This window comes from Macaca mulatta, chromosome 6 (genome assembly GCF_049350105.2).
Source record: "Macaca mulatta isolate MMU2019108-1 chromosome 6, T2T-MMU8v2.0, whole genome shotgun sequence".
In the NCBI taxonomy this organism is placed as follows: domain Eukaryota; kingdom Metazoa; phylum Chordata; class Mammalia; order Primates; family Cercopithecidae; genus Macaca; species Macaca mulatta.
The window spans coordinates 39,549,436-39,565,693 of NC_133411.1; the positions used below are offsets into that span (position 1 = coordinate 39,549,436).

A 16,258-nucleotide genomic window follows, 5' to 3' on the forward strand; every position below is an offset into this window, starting at 1 on the left:
AGTGTGTTCATTCCCAGAGCTCTCAAATTTAAGGGTTTATTTCTCACTCATGACACATACCCACCAATGGTTAGCTGCAGCTCTAATCTGAGATCCGGGCTGCAGGAACAGAGGGAAGGAGAAAAGGCCATGGTGAACTACTCTCTGGCTCTGAAAGCTTCTGCCCAGAAGTGATTCTTTTCTCTTCTGCTCATGTTTTATTGGCTATAGGAAGTCACACAAGCTCATCTGAGCCAGCCGACAGGTTGGAGGCAATCTTCCTGTGGGGAGGGTACCTGTGACCAGTAGTGCAGTCTGCCACAGTCATCATGACATAGCTATGAGGTAGATACAATGACTCCCATTTTGCAGACAATGAAACGAAGTCTCAGAGACATGAAGACTTTCACCAACATGCAGGCAGGTGGTAAGTAGCAATGAGAAGCACTGTGAGAGTGAAGCCCACGTGTAGACAGATGGTCGTGTGGGGCTTGAGGCTCTGTCTACCATTTTGTTCCACAACAGGGGACCGAAGACCCATGTGATCATTTTGAACATCTGTTTTAAAGTTATACCATGCTTTGTTTTTAATCTCTTGGCAGGGAGGCTTCACACAGATTAAGTGCAACACAGACATTTTTGTTGGCGGAGTCCCCAATTATGATGATGTGAAGAAGAATTCAGGTGTCCTGAAGCCTTTCAGCGGGAGCATCCAGAAGGTACAGGCGTCTCTTCCTCATGTTTACTGGGCCACCCAGACTGTGGACAATGAAAGTGAGGGTTGCGATCAGTGTCATCTGCTGCACCCAAGAAAGACACTTTGAGAAAGTTTTCACATTTTTCAGATTTTATATTTTAATGCCCGCAGCGTGGCTTTCCAACCTCACTTTCTTATAACATCTGCTCCTGGGTCTATGCCCAGCAGACATTCCATGAATGCTACTTGGTGATGATGAATTTTTACAGCAAATCTACCAAACTATATTAGGACTGCTGAGGGAGTGAAATGGCATCAGGTGTCTGCAAATACTTCCACAGTAGGGAAGGAAGTGGATGGAGGTGAATAGCAACCTTGGCTCCGCGCTTTTCTTTGGCGGTACTTTGCAGTTTGCTCAACGTTAGAGCCAGTGCTCATCCCCACCCCCACACTTTAGCAATTGGTGTTCATTGATCATGTAACCAAGCTCTTAAGAGCATCAAGGGTTTTTCCCTAGAAGGTTCAGGAAAAAAAAAAAAATTCAGTAAAAGATACTGACTCCCCCGCTTCCCTGCTCTCTGTCTTTTTTTTTTTTTTTTAAGACCGAATCTCACTCTGTCGCCCAGGCTGGAATGCAGTGGCGTGATCTCGGCTCACTGCAACCTCCACCTCCTGGGTTCAGGAGATTCTCCTGCCTCAGCCTCCCGAATAGCTGGGATTATAGGCGCCTGCCACCACATCTGGCTAATTTTTGTATTTTTAGCAGAGACAGGGTTTCACCATGTTGGCCAGGCTGGTCTCAAACTCCTGACCTTGTGATCTGCCCACCTTGGCCTCCCAAAGTGCTGGGATTACAGGCGTGAGCCACTGCTTCTGGCCTGCTCTCTGTCTTTTATTCCTTCTCATGGGGCTGCCCATGATCTCTGTGGTTATGAAGACACGCTCTGTCTGCAACAGACCTGCTTGACCCCCCAGCCCAGGTGGGCAGAACCACTGAACACTGGGAGAACAAGGATCTAAAGAAAAGCATGTTTAGTTCCTGGACATTAGCTTCATCCTGTTTTCCTTTCGTGGCCAGTGGTGGCTAAAGGATCCTGATGGAGCATGAGGGAGGCTAAGGTGAAGGAGGAATGATGAAAGAGTCCCTCCTCTCACTGAAAAGGACCCCTGGGGCTGTGGCCATCTTATCTCCCATCGCAGTGTCAGGCCCAGTCAACATCTGCTGACAGTCATGTGTTTCCCTTTGTCACTGAACTTTGAGGTGTGTGACACCTTAGTTCAGACCATTCTCCCCCATGAGTGGGAGTGGCCATGCTTAACCAGGTGTTTCAAATTCTCACCTAGGAAACAAGCTGGGATGCCAAGACATTATCCATCCTCTGCCCGCTCTTCTCAGGCTGTGCCCTCCCCTTCACCCGGTACACACAACCGTCTCCCTATCTCCTGCTAGAAGGACCACCCTCTCCTGCCTGATTCACGGGCTTGGCCGTGTGCTGTCGTGAACAGTGCTGTTCTTGGCTTGTCTCAGCACATATTATGCAGTCTCTTGGTCCTTCACTTGCAGCATGAAAGGAGGAGATTGTAGAAGGATCCTGCCTACTTTCTAGCAGCTTCTCAGATTCAGGACTGGGGAAAAGTTTCTCTCAACTCTCCCAGTGCTCTCCAAGGGCCAGGCAAGCCTTTGGAAGCTTAGATTCATGGCAGGAGGTGCCATTGCTAACCTCTTATAACCCTGGGCAGTGGGGGTTCCCCTGGGAGGCGTTCTTTCTGTCTCCAAGTTCTGCAAAGCCAGCAATAGTTCAAAGTAAATCCATATTCTGAATCAAGGGCTGGTAATGTTGGATCCATTTATTGGGGGCTGGGGTACCAGGTAGCCCTTCCTCATAATTTATCAGTTTCACTAGAGTCACATTACAGGGCAGAAGGTGCAAGGGAGCTCTTGAGCACCAGTAAATCCATGTACAGTGGGGTAAAGAATGTGACCTGTGTTTCACTTTTGTTTCTTAAGTGGGGAAGGGAATGTGCAGAGGGAGGGGATTCAGGAACGTCAGGGAAGGAGGATGGCAGGAGTGAGTGGGACAATCGGGGAGGTCCAGCTCATGGAATTTTAGGAGACTTCTTGAGAACATTAGTCGGAAACATACAGGAGTACATTAGGAAGTGTCTCTGGATTCCACAGCCACGGGGAGCCAGGATGCCCTGTTTGACCTCCGCCTCCGTAACACTGTGTTTTGTACTCTCCCTGCTCTCCTTTATATACCAGTGTCTCCCAACCTGGGCTGCATCTTCTGAGGTGACTCTCAAAAACTTTTTAAAGTTACTGACAACTTGGTCTCACCTTCAGAGATTCTGGTTCAATGGGAATGGGCGGGTCTGGGCATTAGTATTTCTTAAGAGCCCCCCAGGTGGTTCTAATGTGCAACTGGGTTGAAATCCGAACTTTGTAGTTCTTGGGACTTCTTTACAACCTAATCGAGTGGCCAGTCTTCTGGAACCACAGGAGCGCTTCACTCCGCAGATTCTCCCAAGTGGATCCACTTCAGATCACTTCAGCTCCTGCATAGATGTCAAGACTATAAAAGTAGAAACTGGGCTGGGCACGGTGGTTCGTGCTTGTAATGCCAGCACTTTGGGAGGCTGAGGCGGGCGGATCACCTGAGGTCAGGAGTTCGAGACCACCCTGACCAATATGGTGAAACCCCATCTCTACTAAAAACACAAAAATTAGCCAGGCGTGGTGGCAGGTGCCTCTAATTCCAGCTACTTGGGAGGTTGAGGCAGAAGAATTTCTTGAACCCAGGAGGCAGAAGTTGCAGGGAGCCAAGACTGTGCTACTGCGCTCTAGCCTGGGCAACAGAGCAAGACTCCATCTCAGCAAAAAGAAAAAGTAGAAACTGGACTTCAAAACTTTTTTGTTTAATCTCCGTATGTGTAGCTCAGGTTAATGTGCTAAGGGAAGCTTTAGAAGACTACAAAGATGTTTCTCAATTCCTGAATTTCTTTACGTTTTTCTCTCCCAAGATCATCCTGAACGACCGAACCATCCACGTGAAGCATGACTTCACCTCCGGGGTGAATGTGGAGAATGCGGCCCACCCCTGCGTGAGGGCCCCTTGTGCCCATGGGGGCAGCTGCCGGCCCAGGAAGGAGGGCTATGACTGTGACTGCCCCTTGGGCTTTGAGGGGCTTCACTGCCAGAAAGGTACACTCAGGGGTCTGAGGCACAGCTCCCTGGAAGGAGTGGAGGGAATGGACAGTCCACTGGGGGACCACAACTCTTAATGGGAGAGTTGTAACAGTGGTACAGCCATACTGGTTATTTTGATCAATTATTTCAATACCTTATTGGATGATTATTTATAAACTACCATAATTCCTTAATAAGAATTAAATGCTGAAATACTTCTGCTAACAGTGGGTAAATAGGTTTCCCACCCTCTGCCCTGGCTCCTTCCTTGAGAATCGCTTCATGGTCTAGCAACCTAAGAGTTAACTCACAACAGAGTAGGGGTTTCCAGGAGTTTTGCGCCTGAGCCACTCCTAGAGCCTGTCCTGATAGATGAATGCCTGTGCTTTGTAGACTGAAAAATGTTTTGACCCCTGTCTGTGAGTGCTATATAAGAGAAACCTTGCCCAAATATGCAAAAACACAAATTATACATTACTTGCTCCAAACTAAAGTATGCATAGCCTTCTGTATAGTGCTATTTTCTAAGCTATCAAATTGCTGTACCTCAGTTTTCTCAACTGTAAAATGGGAATAATAATAGCAGTGTTATTGTGTGTCTAACACAGAAGGTTATGGTGTTGACTAAATGAGACAATGTATCCACAGCATTTAGAAGAGGGCCTGGTAAGTACTCAAGCAACCAACTAATACTGGTCATTATTATTCATGGGGAGAAAAATAAAATCCATTAGCAGGTGCTGTGGGCTACTCAGTTTCCATCTTGCCCTAGACTGAAAGCCAGGGCAGGTCATAGACCATGAGACCCTGCTGGACTTGCTTTTTGTACCTGCTTATGGGAAATGGAGGACATGGCCCTGGTATCTAGAATAGGCTTCCCACATATATCCATCATGTTGGGCCTTCATTTTTCAGTCTCAATGTGGCCTCATGTTGGGCCTTCATTTTTCAGTCTCAGTGTGGCCTCACCTGCCCAAGAACTTAAAAAAAAAAAAAAAAAAAAACCTGGAGGAAATAAAGCAATGAGCCTCTGAAGGAACGTGCACTGTCTGTCCTATTTCCAGGTTCTTGATTTTTATCAGAATTAGGGCTTAGAGGAAAACTATAAATTACAGGTAGTTATGTTGGTATATGGAATGGTAGGAGAAGTCATTCTACAGCAGTCTTGGAAAATATGAAAGATGCCAATTTGCCAATTGGAAGACTTAGTAGTATTTCTTATATTTAAATGAATTTTGAAATCTACATGGCAAATCATGAAATGTATTTTTAACAAGGAAGAGTAATTGATTCATTTGTGAATTACCCTGATTATAATCCTAACAAGCAAATTGCTGTTTAGCTAATAGGTTGTACTTGCAGAGATTTAGCTGAAGAGTGGCTCATTCATTCAGAAAATTGGGTTTGGATTTCACACATCAGTGTTTGAATTTCCTAAGTCTCCAATTTTACCACAGGAGCTTCGAGTTCGTACCTGCCTTATATCTAACATTAATGATCAATATATAAATCCCAGACTTAGATGAACATTTAGCATTGGAAATGAAAGGGAGAAAGAAAGGATAATGTGTGATCTTGTTAGCCCTCATTTCCTGCTGCAGAACATCAGCCATAACAGAGATAAAGTGCTCACATTTATAGCTTTGTAACTATAGGTTCAGGTTCAGTGAGAAGCAAATCTTACCAGAAAGTTGGGGTAGATCCCAGTGAGCACCTGGATCTGGCAAGATCCGTGAGAATGGATGATGGCAGAGGGAACTGCAGGACACTCTTTTCCTGCAAAGCAGTCTAGATCCAGGATTGGAATCCAGATGAGCCAGCAGCCACCCTCCATGTTGAATCAGTATCTGATTGTGTTTTGAAATCAAGATACTGCTTCTGGGAAGATGGCATCCTTTGCAAATCCTAAGAAGCTTCATATATCAGAGGTATGGCCCCTATCCCATAATTTCCTCTCCCATCATAATGACTGGAGAGGATTAATGGGGCTCTGCAACAATTTTTCCAGGCTCCAGCAGGTACCAATTGTGGGCAGTTGCCATGCCAACTGCTATAATATTGGGGAAAGCATTTAGTCCCATTGTAAAGATTGGAAAGAAAAGGAAAAGAAATGGGCAATGATGTTGTTCCATAGAGATGCAAGAGAATACATAGAAAGTTTGGGGAAATCCTTGGTTTGAAAGACCAAGAATGGTGAGAAGCCATCTTTGGTTGTCAGAAAGAATCCTGTCTCATTCAGCAAGGTGATTTTTAGCCTCATATATTTCAAAGTTGGAGTTCTTTTCTGCCTCATAATCAAACTATGTTTTAAAAGCAAGAACCTGTTCCCAGTATCCCTACAGAAGTTAAACCAGTCCTTTTACATGGAGCAAAATGGTATAGAAATAACCAGCATCAGGCCTCATCCAGTCCATACCAAAGGGCCTTTCTTCATGAGGAATTTCATTTTCTGGATCGTCAGTGAGTCTGGGTCTTTTCAGCTGCATCAGATAGTGTGGCAAGTGAGTTCCACAAGGGCCGTAGTTGGACAATTTGACACTTGTTCCCACCTCTTGGTAACCCAGGAGAGCAGGGGCCAGAAACTCAGACAAATCCTGGAGCAGTTCCAGGCACTTAGGCTACATGGTGGTTTCAGGGCCCCCACTTTTCTCTGTGAGGCTGGAGGCAAGAACAGGAGAGTTTGACCCAGACTGAGGGGTGCACCAAGCTCCCACTAAGCATCTGAGAGGCTCTTGGGATACCACAGGCTTCCTGTAGCAGTGGCCACTGCAGAAACTCAAACCTGTCTGTCCCATCTTCAAGACCCACCAGGACAGGAGAAGCCAGAGGTTCTTCTTACTCCCAGCCATGACTTCAGGTGCCAAGAACAAACATAAGGTTTGACCTTGGGGGTCCTCTCGCCTTCCAATTGGTGGATTTGACTTTCAGGCATCTTCCCCAGCCTAAACCTCAGCACCCCATGCATTACCCCAATGTCTAGGCCCCCTTTTTTCTCAACAAGGCCTTCCCCATCAAAAATTACTTCCATATTTAGAGATTTTGTTCCTTTTTTCTTTACTTGCATCCAAGTGGACCCATCTTGTGTCCCAGTTCCTCAGAGCTTGTGTATCTAAGTAAGTTACTAAAATGTTCTAGAAGAATTTCACAAAGCACATGTAAAAAACTAAGTTCTGAGGAATATTAATCGCTGCTTTGTATACACACACACACACACGCATTCGCGTACACAAAATGGGAGGAGGCTTCTATGGTGAAATACATTTGGATAATCCTGAGTAAACAGACAATTCTCTCTCTTCTGCAGAATTTCTCAGAGCCTTTGCTATGCTCTGAGTGTCTAAGAGGTGAATGCAGGGCACAGATGTTTTCTCTGGGTTCTCCCAGTCAATAGTGGACAAGTCACCTGGGAAACTAAGCTTTGGCCCTGCCCTTCCTTGTGTTACTAGAATAGCTTCAATTCACACTGTGTAGGATCCCACAGGCCACTAGATGGCGGTGTTTCTCTATAGCAGGTGGCCCCGCACAAGACAGCCAACAGCTGTTGAGACAAAGCTGGCTTAGCGCATGTACTCATCGGGGCGCACAGTCCTTAAGTATCCAATGCTGCCTGATCAATACTGACCTACCACACATGCAACATTTAGGGCATTTATGTTGTGTTTAGTTGAGTAACATCATGTTCCAGGGTCTGATTTGGGTGATTTTTTTGTTTTTGGTCCCAGTGTATATATAAAAAAAAGCTTCTGCAAATATAAGAAAACTCCGTATACAAACCACAAATTAATAAAACACATAAATCATGCATACTAAAGGGAATTTCTCTTTAATGTAATTTAATATATTAAATTTTATATCATTTAATGTATTGAAAATTAATATACTAAATTTTATATTTAATAATATATTAATATTTGATTTTAAATACTAAATTATATTAACAATATGTTAATATTTAATACTAAACATAAAATTTTAATATAGTAATTATTTTAATATATTTAATATGTTAAAAATATATTTAATATATTAAAAATAAGTCATTTCAAATTAATTGGAAAAGAGAGGTTATTGTTACACAAGTAATTCAGTTGTTATATAGGAAAAAAATTTCAATTGTGTTTATCTTACAGATGAATTAAAGAGTGAAACATGCAAACATACACATTAAACAAATACCCAGACCGTTCGCTGCAGTCCTTCAGCTAATGACCATGTTGGCTGTTCCCAGTTCCTCATTCTGGTCATTTCCTCCTTTAGTAATTGGAACTTCTAATAGCACAATTCTAAGATGGTTCCCAAGATTCCTGAAACAGGAGCATAGGAGAGCCAGGGTGACACAATTTTAAAAGTCAGCTCCATCTTAAAACTAGCAAGGTACATTCCTTGTCAGTCACACGGTCATATAAGATGTCTATGGCTATGGAAGCAGCTTAGCAATGCCTGCAAAGACAAACCCTAGGACAACCAAACATTCAGATGCTCTGATATCGCATAACAATATATGCTTTTATGATGATTAGAGTCAGGCCAGGCGCGGTGGCTCATACCTGTAATCCCAGCACTTTGGGAGGCTGAGGCGGGTGGATCACCTGAAGTCAGGAGTTTGGGACCAGCCTGGGCAACATGGTGAAACCCCATCTCTACTAAAAATACAAAAATTAGCCAGGTGTGGTCGTGCATGCCTGTAATCCCAGCTACTCAGGAGGCTGAGGCAGGAGAATCACTTAAACCCGGGAGGCGGAGTTTGCAGTGAGCCGAGATCATGCCACTGCACTCCAGCCTAGGTGACTGGGTGACAGAGCAAGACTCTATCTCAAAAAATAAAAAATATAAGATGATTAGAGTCATGCTTTGATGTACTTATGCACTAAAATGCGAAGGATAACTTCCTTTAGAAAACACTTAAACCAACTGCAAGAGCCAAATTCAGAGGAATTTCTTTTCTGTGGATGGTATATCATTAAACACCCCCAGAATGGGAGATCTGGGGGTGTTTAATGTAGATGTTGGTCTTCAGATAGTTGAAGGGCTGCTAGTGTAGGGAAAGTTTTGTTTGTTTTTACTTTGTGGCTACAGTCAGTGTACTATAATAAAGATCTCTGTGCCTAGTAGAATGGTCCAGCACGGGAGTGTGTTACCTTGTCTAAGAGTGAGCTGCTCATTGTGGGAAGTGTTTGCTCCTGCGGGATGGACATCCATCAAGGACGCTGCTGAGAGGAGCCCTGGTTGTTGGGGAAGTTAGCCTTCCATGCCCACAGGGCCTTTTCCTTTGCTAAGGTCCTGTGAACGTGGGAAAGAAACATTGGTCCCTTCAACTTTTTTTTTTTTTTTTTTTTTTTTTTTTTGAGATGGAGTCTAACTCTGTCACCCCAGGCTGGAGTGCAGTGGTGTGATCTCGGCTCACTGCAGCCTCTGCCTCCCAGGTTCAAACGATTCTCCTGCCTCAGCCTCACGAGTAGCTGAGATTACAGGCATGCCCTGCCACACCAGGCTAATTTTTGTATTTTTAGTTGAGACAGGGTTTCGCCATGTTGGCCAGGCTGGTCTCGAACTCCTGACCTCAGGTGATCCACCCGCCTGGGCCTCCCAAAGTGCTGGGATTACAGGCATGAGCCACCACACCTGACCAACTCTTTATAGTCTATTGGGAATTCCAAGTTCCTCAAACGGAAAGTTTGCTTTGCCTGGACTGCAGGGCTTCTGGCTTGGAGGCTGCTGTCCACTGGGGTGTTTGTGTGTGTGTGTGTGTGTGTGTGTCACCAGATGGCACAGGCTTTTAGGTATAAATGTAAGAAAATGAAAAAAACACATTTCAACTAATCAGTAAGGCCATTGCCACAGAAAAAAGGCAATGTAGAAAAAATTAGGTATACTGGAAATGGTAGAGAGAAGTGGGGAATAGGAAGAGATTTGTTAAAGGATACAAAGTTACAGGGAGATAGGAGAAATAAGTTCTGGTGTTCCGAAGCACTATAGGATGACTATAGTTGACAATAATAAATAGTTTCAAATAACTAGCAGGAGGACATTGAGTGTTCCCAGCACAAAGAAATGATACATTTTGAGATGGGATGGATACACTAATTACCCTGATCTGATCATATATATGCATCAAAACATCACTATGTACCCCATACATATGTACAATTATTATGTGTCAATTAAATTTTTTTCAATAAAAGCAAAAAAATTAGGTATAGGGTTAGGTTAAAATATAATCATGTTGGCCAGGCGCAGTGGCTCAAACCTGTAATCCCGGCACTTTGGGAGGCCCAGGCAGGTGGATCACCTGAGGTCAGGAGGTCGAGACTAGCCTGGCTAACATGGCGAAACCCCAATTCTACTAAAAATACAAAAATTAGCTGGGCATGATGGCACATGCCTATAGTCCCAGCTACTCAGAAGGCTGAGGCAGGAGAATGGCTAGAACCCTGGAGGCAGAGGTTGCAGTGAGCCGAGATCATGCCACTGCGCTCCAGCCTGGGCAACAGAGCAAGACTCTGTCTCATAATAATAATAATACTAATAATAATAATAATAATAATAATAACAACAGTTATGTTTACAACATTTAAACCAACTACAAAGAGCCAGAAAGGGCTCAATGGTCACTTCAAGCTGTGATGATTTTGGATGTGATTATTTGCTCCTGTATATACTCACTTAAGTGAAGCATAGTTTGACCATTTTTTATTCTGCGGTGTTTCTCTGCCTTTGTTAATCACAAAATAACCAGGGGTCTGGAATCTTGCAAGTGGAGACGGGGTGGGAATGAGGGCGATATTTTCCACTAGGCAGAGAGAAGAGGCAGCTAGCTGGCTTATCATTCCTTTTTCACACGCAGCCTAGAGCCAAGAAAAGTAATAATCATTGACCAGGTAAGTAACTCTTGAGCAAGGAGCTGTGTCTCTAGATTTAAAAGAAATGCAGATTGTCGGTTGAAGGTGAGGGAGCCTCAGAAGTGTCAGACAGCTGATTTCAAACATCTTCTTGGTCCACCACCACCCCCACCTTCATTAAGCCGAGCTGAGGCGGGGAGGCGGGTGGCAGGGTGCCAATCATGCTGAGGAGAGATTTCCAGTGGTTCCCCGCGGGGCTCATATTCACATTCCCTAAGAGGACGTTCTGGACCCTCGGGCAGAGCTTTGTGAGAGAAACAAGGCTGGCTTCAAGTGATCTGCAACCAGAGTAATTGGGATTTGACAAGGACTGTGAAAGGCTGATTCTCCCTGTTCTCTTTCATGCTGGCACCGGTCAGAGTGTGGGAACTACTGCCTCAATAGTAAGTACAGTAAGTCCTATGAGAGACGGCGAGAGTGCTCTGGGCTGGGGCCAGGGCCTGCCAGGGCAAGCCAACCACATGCAGGGGGACCCGGGGTGAGTGGTGTGGGAGCTGGGACATGCCTACGCCTGGTGGGAAGCCTTCCCGCCGGCCAGCCAGAGGACATTCTCTCCTGAGCTGGAGGCTGAGCCGGCAGCTGCTGGGGGCGCCCACAGACCCCCTCGGAAGCTTGTGTGCAGAGCTGATGTGTGGCAGGCACGTCCTGACCCTTGCAAGGAGTTCAGGGGAAAGAAGGCTGTTGGCCACAGGCCCACCGCCACGGCCAACAACAGCAGGGACTGGCCCTGGCTGTACCTCTCCCCTCTGGGGGTGAGCCCAACCCACCAGGGACTCCTTGGTTCCGTTTAGCTCCGGGAAGGCCTCCCCCGCCGCTCAGCTTGCATCTTCTCTCCTTCTCCCTTCCCAGCCATGGTGTCCTGAATGAGGGGCCCGCTGCCCCAGCTGAGAACTAACTTCCACCTCCTCCATTTTTGCACTCCTACCTGCTGCCCAGTCTTCCTCCTCCCTGACATTTCTGTCTATTCCTCTGGGTCCATTCCCTCCCCTCCTTTTCCGGCGCTGCCTTCTTTCCTTTTCTGTTTCCCGTCCTTCCTTGCCCGGTGGCTGCCTTCTCTCCCGGTTGTCTTCCTCGGCACTTTCTTCCCTCCTCTTCTTGCTGCAGTGTCCCTTCTTTCTCATTCATCCCACCTGTTTTCCTACTCGGCTCCTTTCCCATCCTCTTGCCATTTTGCCTCCCATTCTCTTTTCCTCCCTGTTTTCCTTCCTTGTCTTCTCTTCCTCCTACCTCCCTTAGTCAGAAGGGAGTGGCTGGGGGTGCAGCCCTGAACTGTAAGTGACAAGAGCCCTTCACCTCTGGCCCTGCTAAGTCCTTGCAGCCTCAGGCCTTTGTCCAGGGCTGTGCTGCTTCCGAGAACCACAGAGCAATTTCTTCCGTAGTTACCTCCAAAATTTTCTTTTAAATTTTCTTTTTCATCCTTTGCTTTTCTTGTTTTCTTTCCTCTCTTCTTTTCTTTTTTAGTTTTTATGAAAGGCTCTGGGAAGCTGCCAACATAGACACTTCTACTTGGGGGCCCATTGTCATCGGCTTTGCTGCTTTTGCTCTTTTTTTATGTTTGAAGGTTAATCTGTACGATTGTTCATAGTATCAAATAATTCTACGTTTCCTCTCTGGGGTGGCGTCCTTCGTTCAGTGTCTTCTTTGCACCAACCATGTATTTTCGTGAAACTATAACGTGTTTTATAAACCTTCTTATTCGCCCTCATTTTGTACATTTCTTTGAATTTGAGATTTATTCTACCTTAATTTCCTTAAACCACCATTTCTGTATCTTTCCAAAGAGGAAAGAGATATTGCTGTTATTTCTCTAGCAGAAATCCCCTAGCCTCATCCCCCGTTCGTGACACCACACACAGCTACTTAAACTCTTCTTTTGCTAACTATGTGTAAAAGGGTAATTCCTCAGGAAAACAAAGTGATGAGAGTTTGGGAGGAAGAAAATGTATTTCTAAAATATTGGAAAGCTGAGAGGGGTCCGGAAGCCAGAATTAAGAAGAGCCGGTCAGGTTCAAGGCCTAGTGCTCTCTTAACTACATGATCTCAGGCAAATCCTCCATGCTTTCTACTCCTCACTTTCTCTTCCATAAAGTGAGAATAACCAACCCTTCCCTTCCCCCATACTAACTGCTACTTCATGAGATTGTAGTGAAGATCTTGTGAAATAGACCAGGCACAGTGGCCATGCCTGTAATCCCAGCACTTTAGGAGGCCAAGGCGGGCAGATCACCTGAGGTCAGGAGTTTGAGACCAGCCTGGCCAACATGGTGAAACCCCGTCTCTACCAAAAGTACAAAAATTAGCCGGGCTTGGTGGTGGGTGCCTGTAATCCCAGCTACTTGAGAGGCTGAGGGAGGAGGATTGCTTGAAGTCAGGAGGTGGAAGTTGGAGTGAGCCAAGATCGTGCCATTGCACTCCAGCCTGGGCAACAAGAGCGAAACTCCTTTTCAAAACAAAAGATCTTGTGAAATACACTGGAAAGTGATCGGAAATGCAGGAGTCCAAGCCTCATTCATAGTGCTTTAGAGTCTCTCGAGTCCTCGCTTAAAGGGGTTCTGCAGCAAATTAACTTTCAAGAATCCTAGTGGGCCTTACTTAGGGATTTGTTTTCTCTGCCTCCCTAGGAGAACATCTGGGGTTACCCCCAGCTGCTCCCCACATGGCCCAAGACCTGCTCTTTGGCTTCCAAGAATAATTGGGAACAGTTCAAGTTTCAGCACATCGTGAGGCCTTCTCAGCAGCGTTGAGGCCAGTGGCAGGGACAGGACTTCCCCAGGAGGGAAAAGTGGGGGAGAAGCCAACCCCAGGCCGTGGGGCCGGGCAACTGTGAATATGCGTGCGGCCAAAGGGAAGGGGTTGATGAATTGTTGAACATCCTATTTCCAGGAGCTGGGTGTTTTCCTGCTGTATGTGTGAGTGCAGGAGCCAAGAGAACCACATACTATGTAACCTCCTTTTTCTGTTCTGTCCCAGCGATCGTAGAAGCCATTGAGATCCCGCAGTTTATTGGCCGCAGTTACCTGACGTATGACAATCCAGATATCTTGAAGAGGTAATAAGCTTCAACAGGCACCTTCCTCAGCTTTCTGGGGGTAAATTTTTCTCTATATCTTTCTCAGAGCTTTTTCTTATATTTCATGCCAGAAGATAATTCTCAAAGAAGACCATTCAGCCATGGCCTCAGGGGAAAAACACACACAACATGAAATAAACATAGAAACTAGAGCAAAATAAAACAAAAAACAAACTAAACTTGAGAAACTGGCCTTTCAAATAACCCTGTTACAAACAATCTAGTATTTTTCTGGTCAAAGGGCCTGGAGAGAGCAACTTGACTGGTCCCAGAGTTTCCAGTATTCAGGCTTTGAGAAGCAGTGAGAATGTGATGTTCCCGAAGCCTCAGTGATGACTATGATTCTCTGAGCAGGGCAGTTCCATGCTGTGCCGTGGCCGGACTGTGCAGCTCTGACCTGGGCCAGCAGCGGACGGACAGACAGATCCAAGCCCGTTCCCTGCTGGGTCCATACCTACCCTGCATCTTCATCAGCAAAGGTCTCTTGTCCCCTTCAGGCTCTGGCCAGTTCAGTGAGAGGCTTCTCAGCGCTCTTCATGTGGATACAGAGAAATGCCCAAGTCACAGCCATGGCGTCTCACCCCTGGTGGCAGAAGTCCCAGCCCTGGCCTGGAGTTGCTCTTGGTTTGGAATAGCCTTTGACGTGGCAAAATCCTCAACTCAGTCAAGCTTGTCTTTGGCACTTTCAGTTTGCCCCTTATCTCTTTCTTTCCCTTCCCCCAGTTCTTTGTGGCTTCTAGTGTGCTATTCCCTTTTCTGCTCTCCACACAATCATTCTGGGATTTCCCTGCCTCTTCAGATTGACTGCATCTTAACACACAAGGGCAAATCTTTAAACAAAAGGCATCCAGTTCTTAGGGTGGAGTTTGGTGACTTGTCAGGGAACAGAAGTGGTTGGGAGGAATTCTCCTAGGGCACTGGATGTCCCTGGTAACTCCCAGCACACCCCAGGCAGACACTGCTTCACTTCTCTAATCCCAGGTTGTATTTATCTGTGTTGTCTTGGCATGGGGACTTAGGTAAAATGGATTCCCAGCCAAGAGAGACCGTCCTCCTTCTTCAGCCCTTTCTCTCCAAAAATGGAAGGTCATTCAGCCTAGAAAGCAGTGACAGGGTGAAAGGGGCCCAAGCGTTCAGTCTCTGGGGGTTAGTGAGAGACTACCAGGTAGTTTGGGGGAGTAGAGGGGATTGATGAGAGCAGGAGACATGAGGCCCAAGACCACAGCTACCTTGAGTGCCATAGTGTGTGTGTATGTGTGTGTACACATGCGTGTGTGTGTGTATGTGTGTATATGACAGTACAAATGCATGTATGTGAGGCAGCAGGTAAAAGTCAAGTTCAGGATCTATTCCAGTCAGATACCTTTGGTGCATAGTAACAGAAAGTTCAGCTTAAAATGTCTTGCGCATGAGGGATATTTACTATTTCATATCACAAGGTGTCCAGACTTACACTGGATCTTGGGTTGATCAATTAAGAGAAGCAGCTGTACCCTCAAAGATTCCAATCTCATCCCTATTTCTTGCTTGTTGTCCTCAGCATCTTCTCCCGAGGCCACTCCCCAGCTGCCTATAAGCTGCACATAAGATGACTCTGACTATATCCAGTGGAAGTGAAAAAGACTTTTTTTCTCATGTGACTTTTTAAAAGAGAAGGAATTCTTCCCAGAATTGTATCTCACTGGACAAAAGGGATATGATTGTGGCTCTTCTGTGCTGCCACATGCCTGCCCCTAAATCAGTCACTGGCAAGAGAAATGGGAACCTCTTGACTGCCTTGTAACCAATCAATACACGCAAGGCAAATGGGAGAGGGAAGGAACCTGAGCGGAAGTCTGGGCTAAGCAGGTCTCTAGGGAACGGGTCAGTGCTAGATTGTGCTGCACCTGGCCTGGGGGACCTCGCTCCTCCCTTGCCGTGCTGAGGTCCTGCATGGGGAATGCAAACTTGGTCTCTTCCTGATGAGCTCAGGCTCTGGGAAGCCTAGACAATAGTCCCCTCCACTGTTCACAATTGAGGACACTCTGCAGACACAGACCCAGGTGTGTGGGACAGACAGAGGGATGGCTCAAGTGACTAGAGAATGGACAAAGGAACTTTCCAATAACATTATGCTAGTAGCAATATTAAATTATGTTTCCTCCTATCTCACCCTTGATTCAAGGACCTCAGCCTTCCTCTTTTCCCTGTGCAAGATGAAACACTGATCACGCTAATAAGAATGAATTTCTGAACTAGTCTATTCTTAAGCATTGCTAAGAGCACATCAGCCTGTGAACCTATTCCCAGCCATGGATGTAGAGCATGGAGCCGGCCTAGCCTGAGCACCCCTCCTTTCCTTGAAGCTTCCTGTTCTTCTCCACCCTGGCTCTGCCTCAACACCACTCCAGACCATTCACTATCAGGCCATGTTCCTTGTCTGAGAT

At 45.9% G+C, this 16,258-nt stretch overlaps 1 protein-coding gene across 6 annotated transcripts in view; it reads left to right on the forward strand.

Annotated features, from left to right (window-relative positions):
• Nucleotides 1-16,258, forward strand: part of EGFLAM (EGF like, fibronectin type III and laminin G domains) — a 200,477-nt gene that overhangs the window by 170,712 nt on the left and 13,507 nt on the right. For 2 of the 6 annotated variants that reach the window (XR_013418163.1, XM_078004405.1), the window contains 3 exons: nucleotides 582-698; nucleotides 3,698-3,878; nucleotides 13,733-13,851. Coding sequence is in view for 2 of the 6 variants with exons in the window: in XM_001083277.5 (XP_001083277.2) it covers nucleotides 582-698; nucleotides 3,698-3,878; nucleotides 13,733-13,811 (377 nt within the window). In the remaining 4 variants the exon portion in view is untranslated. Of the gene's footprint in view, nucleotides 1-581; nucleotides 699-3,697; nucleotides 3,879-10,904; nucleotides 11,146-13,732; nucleotides 13,852-16,258 lie in introns of those variants that run through there. The other 4 variants (XM_001083277.5, XM_078004404.1, XM_015139920.3 and 1 more) reach the window with 3 other exon arrangements.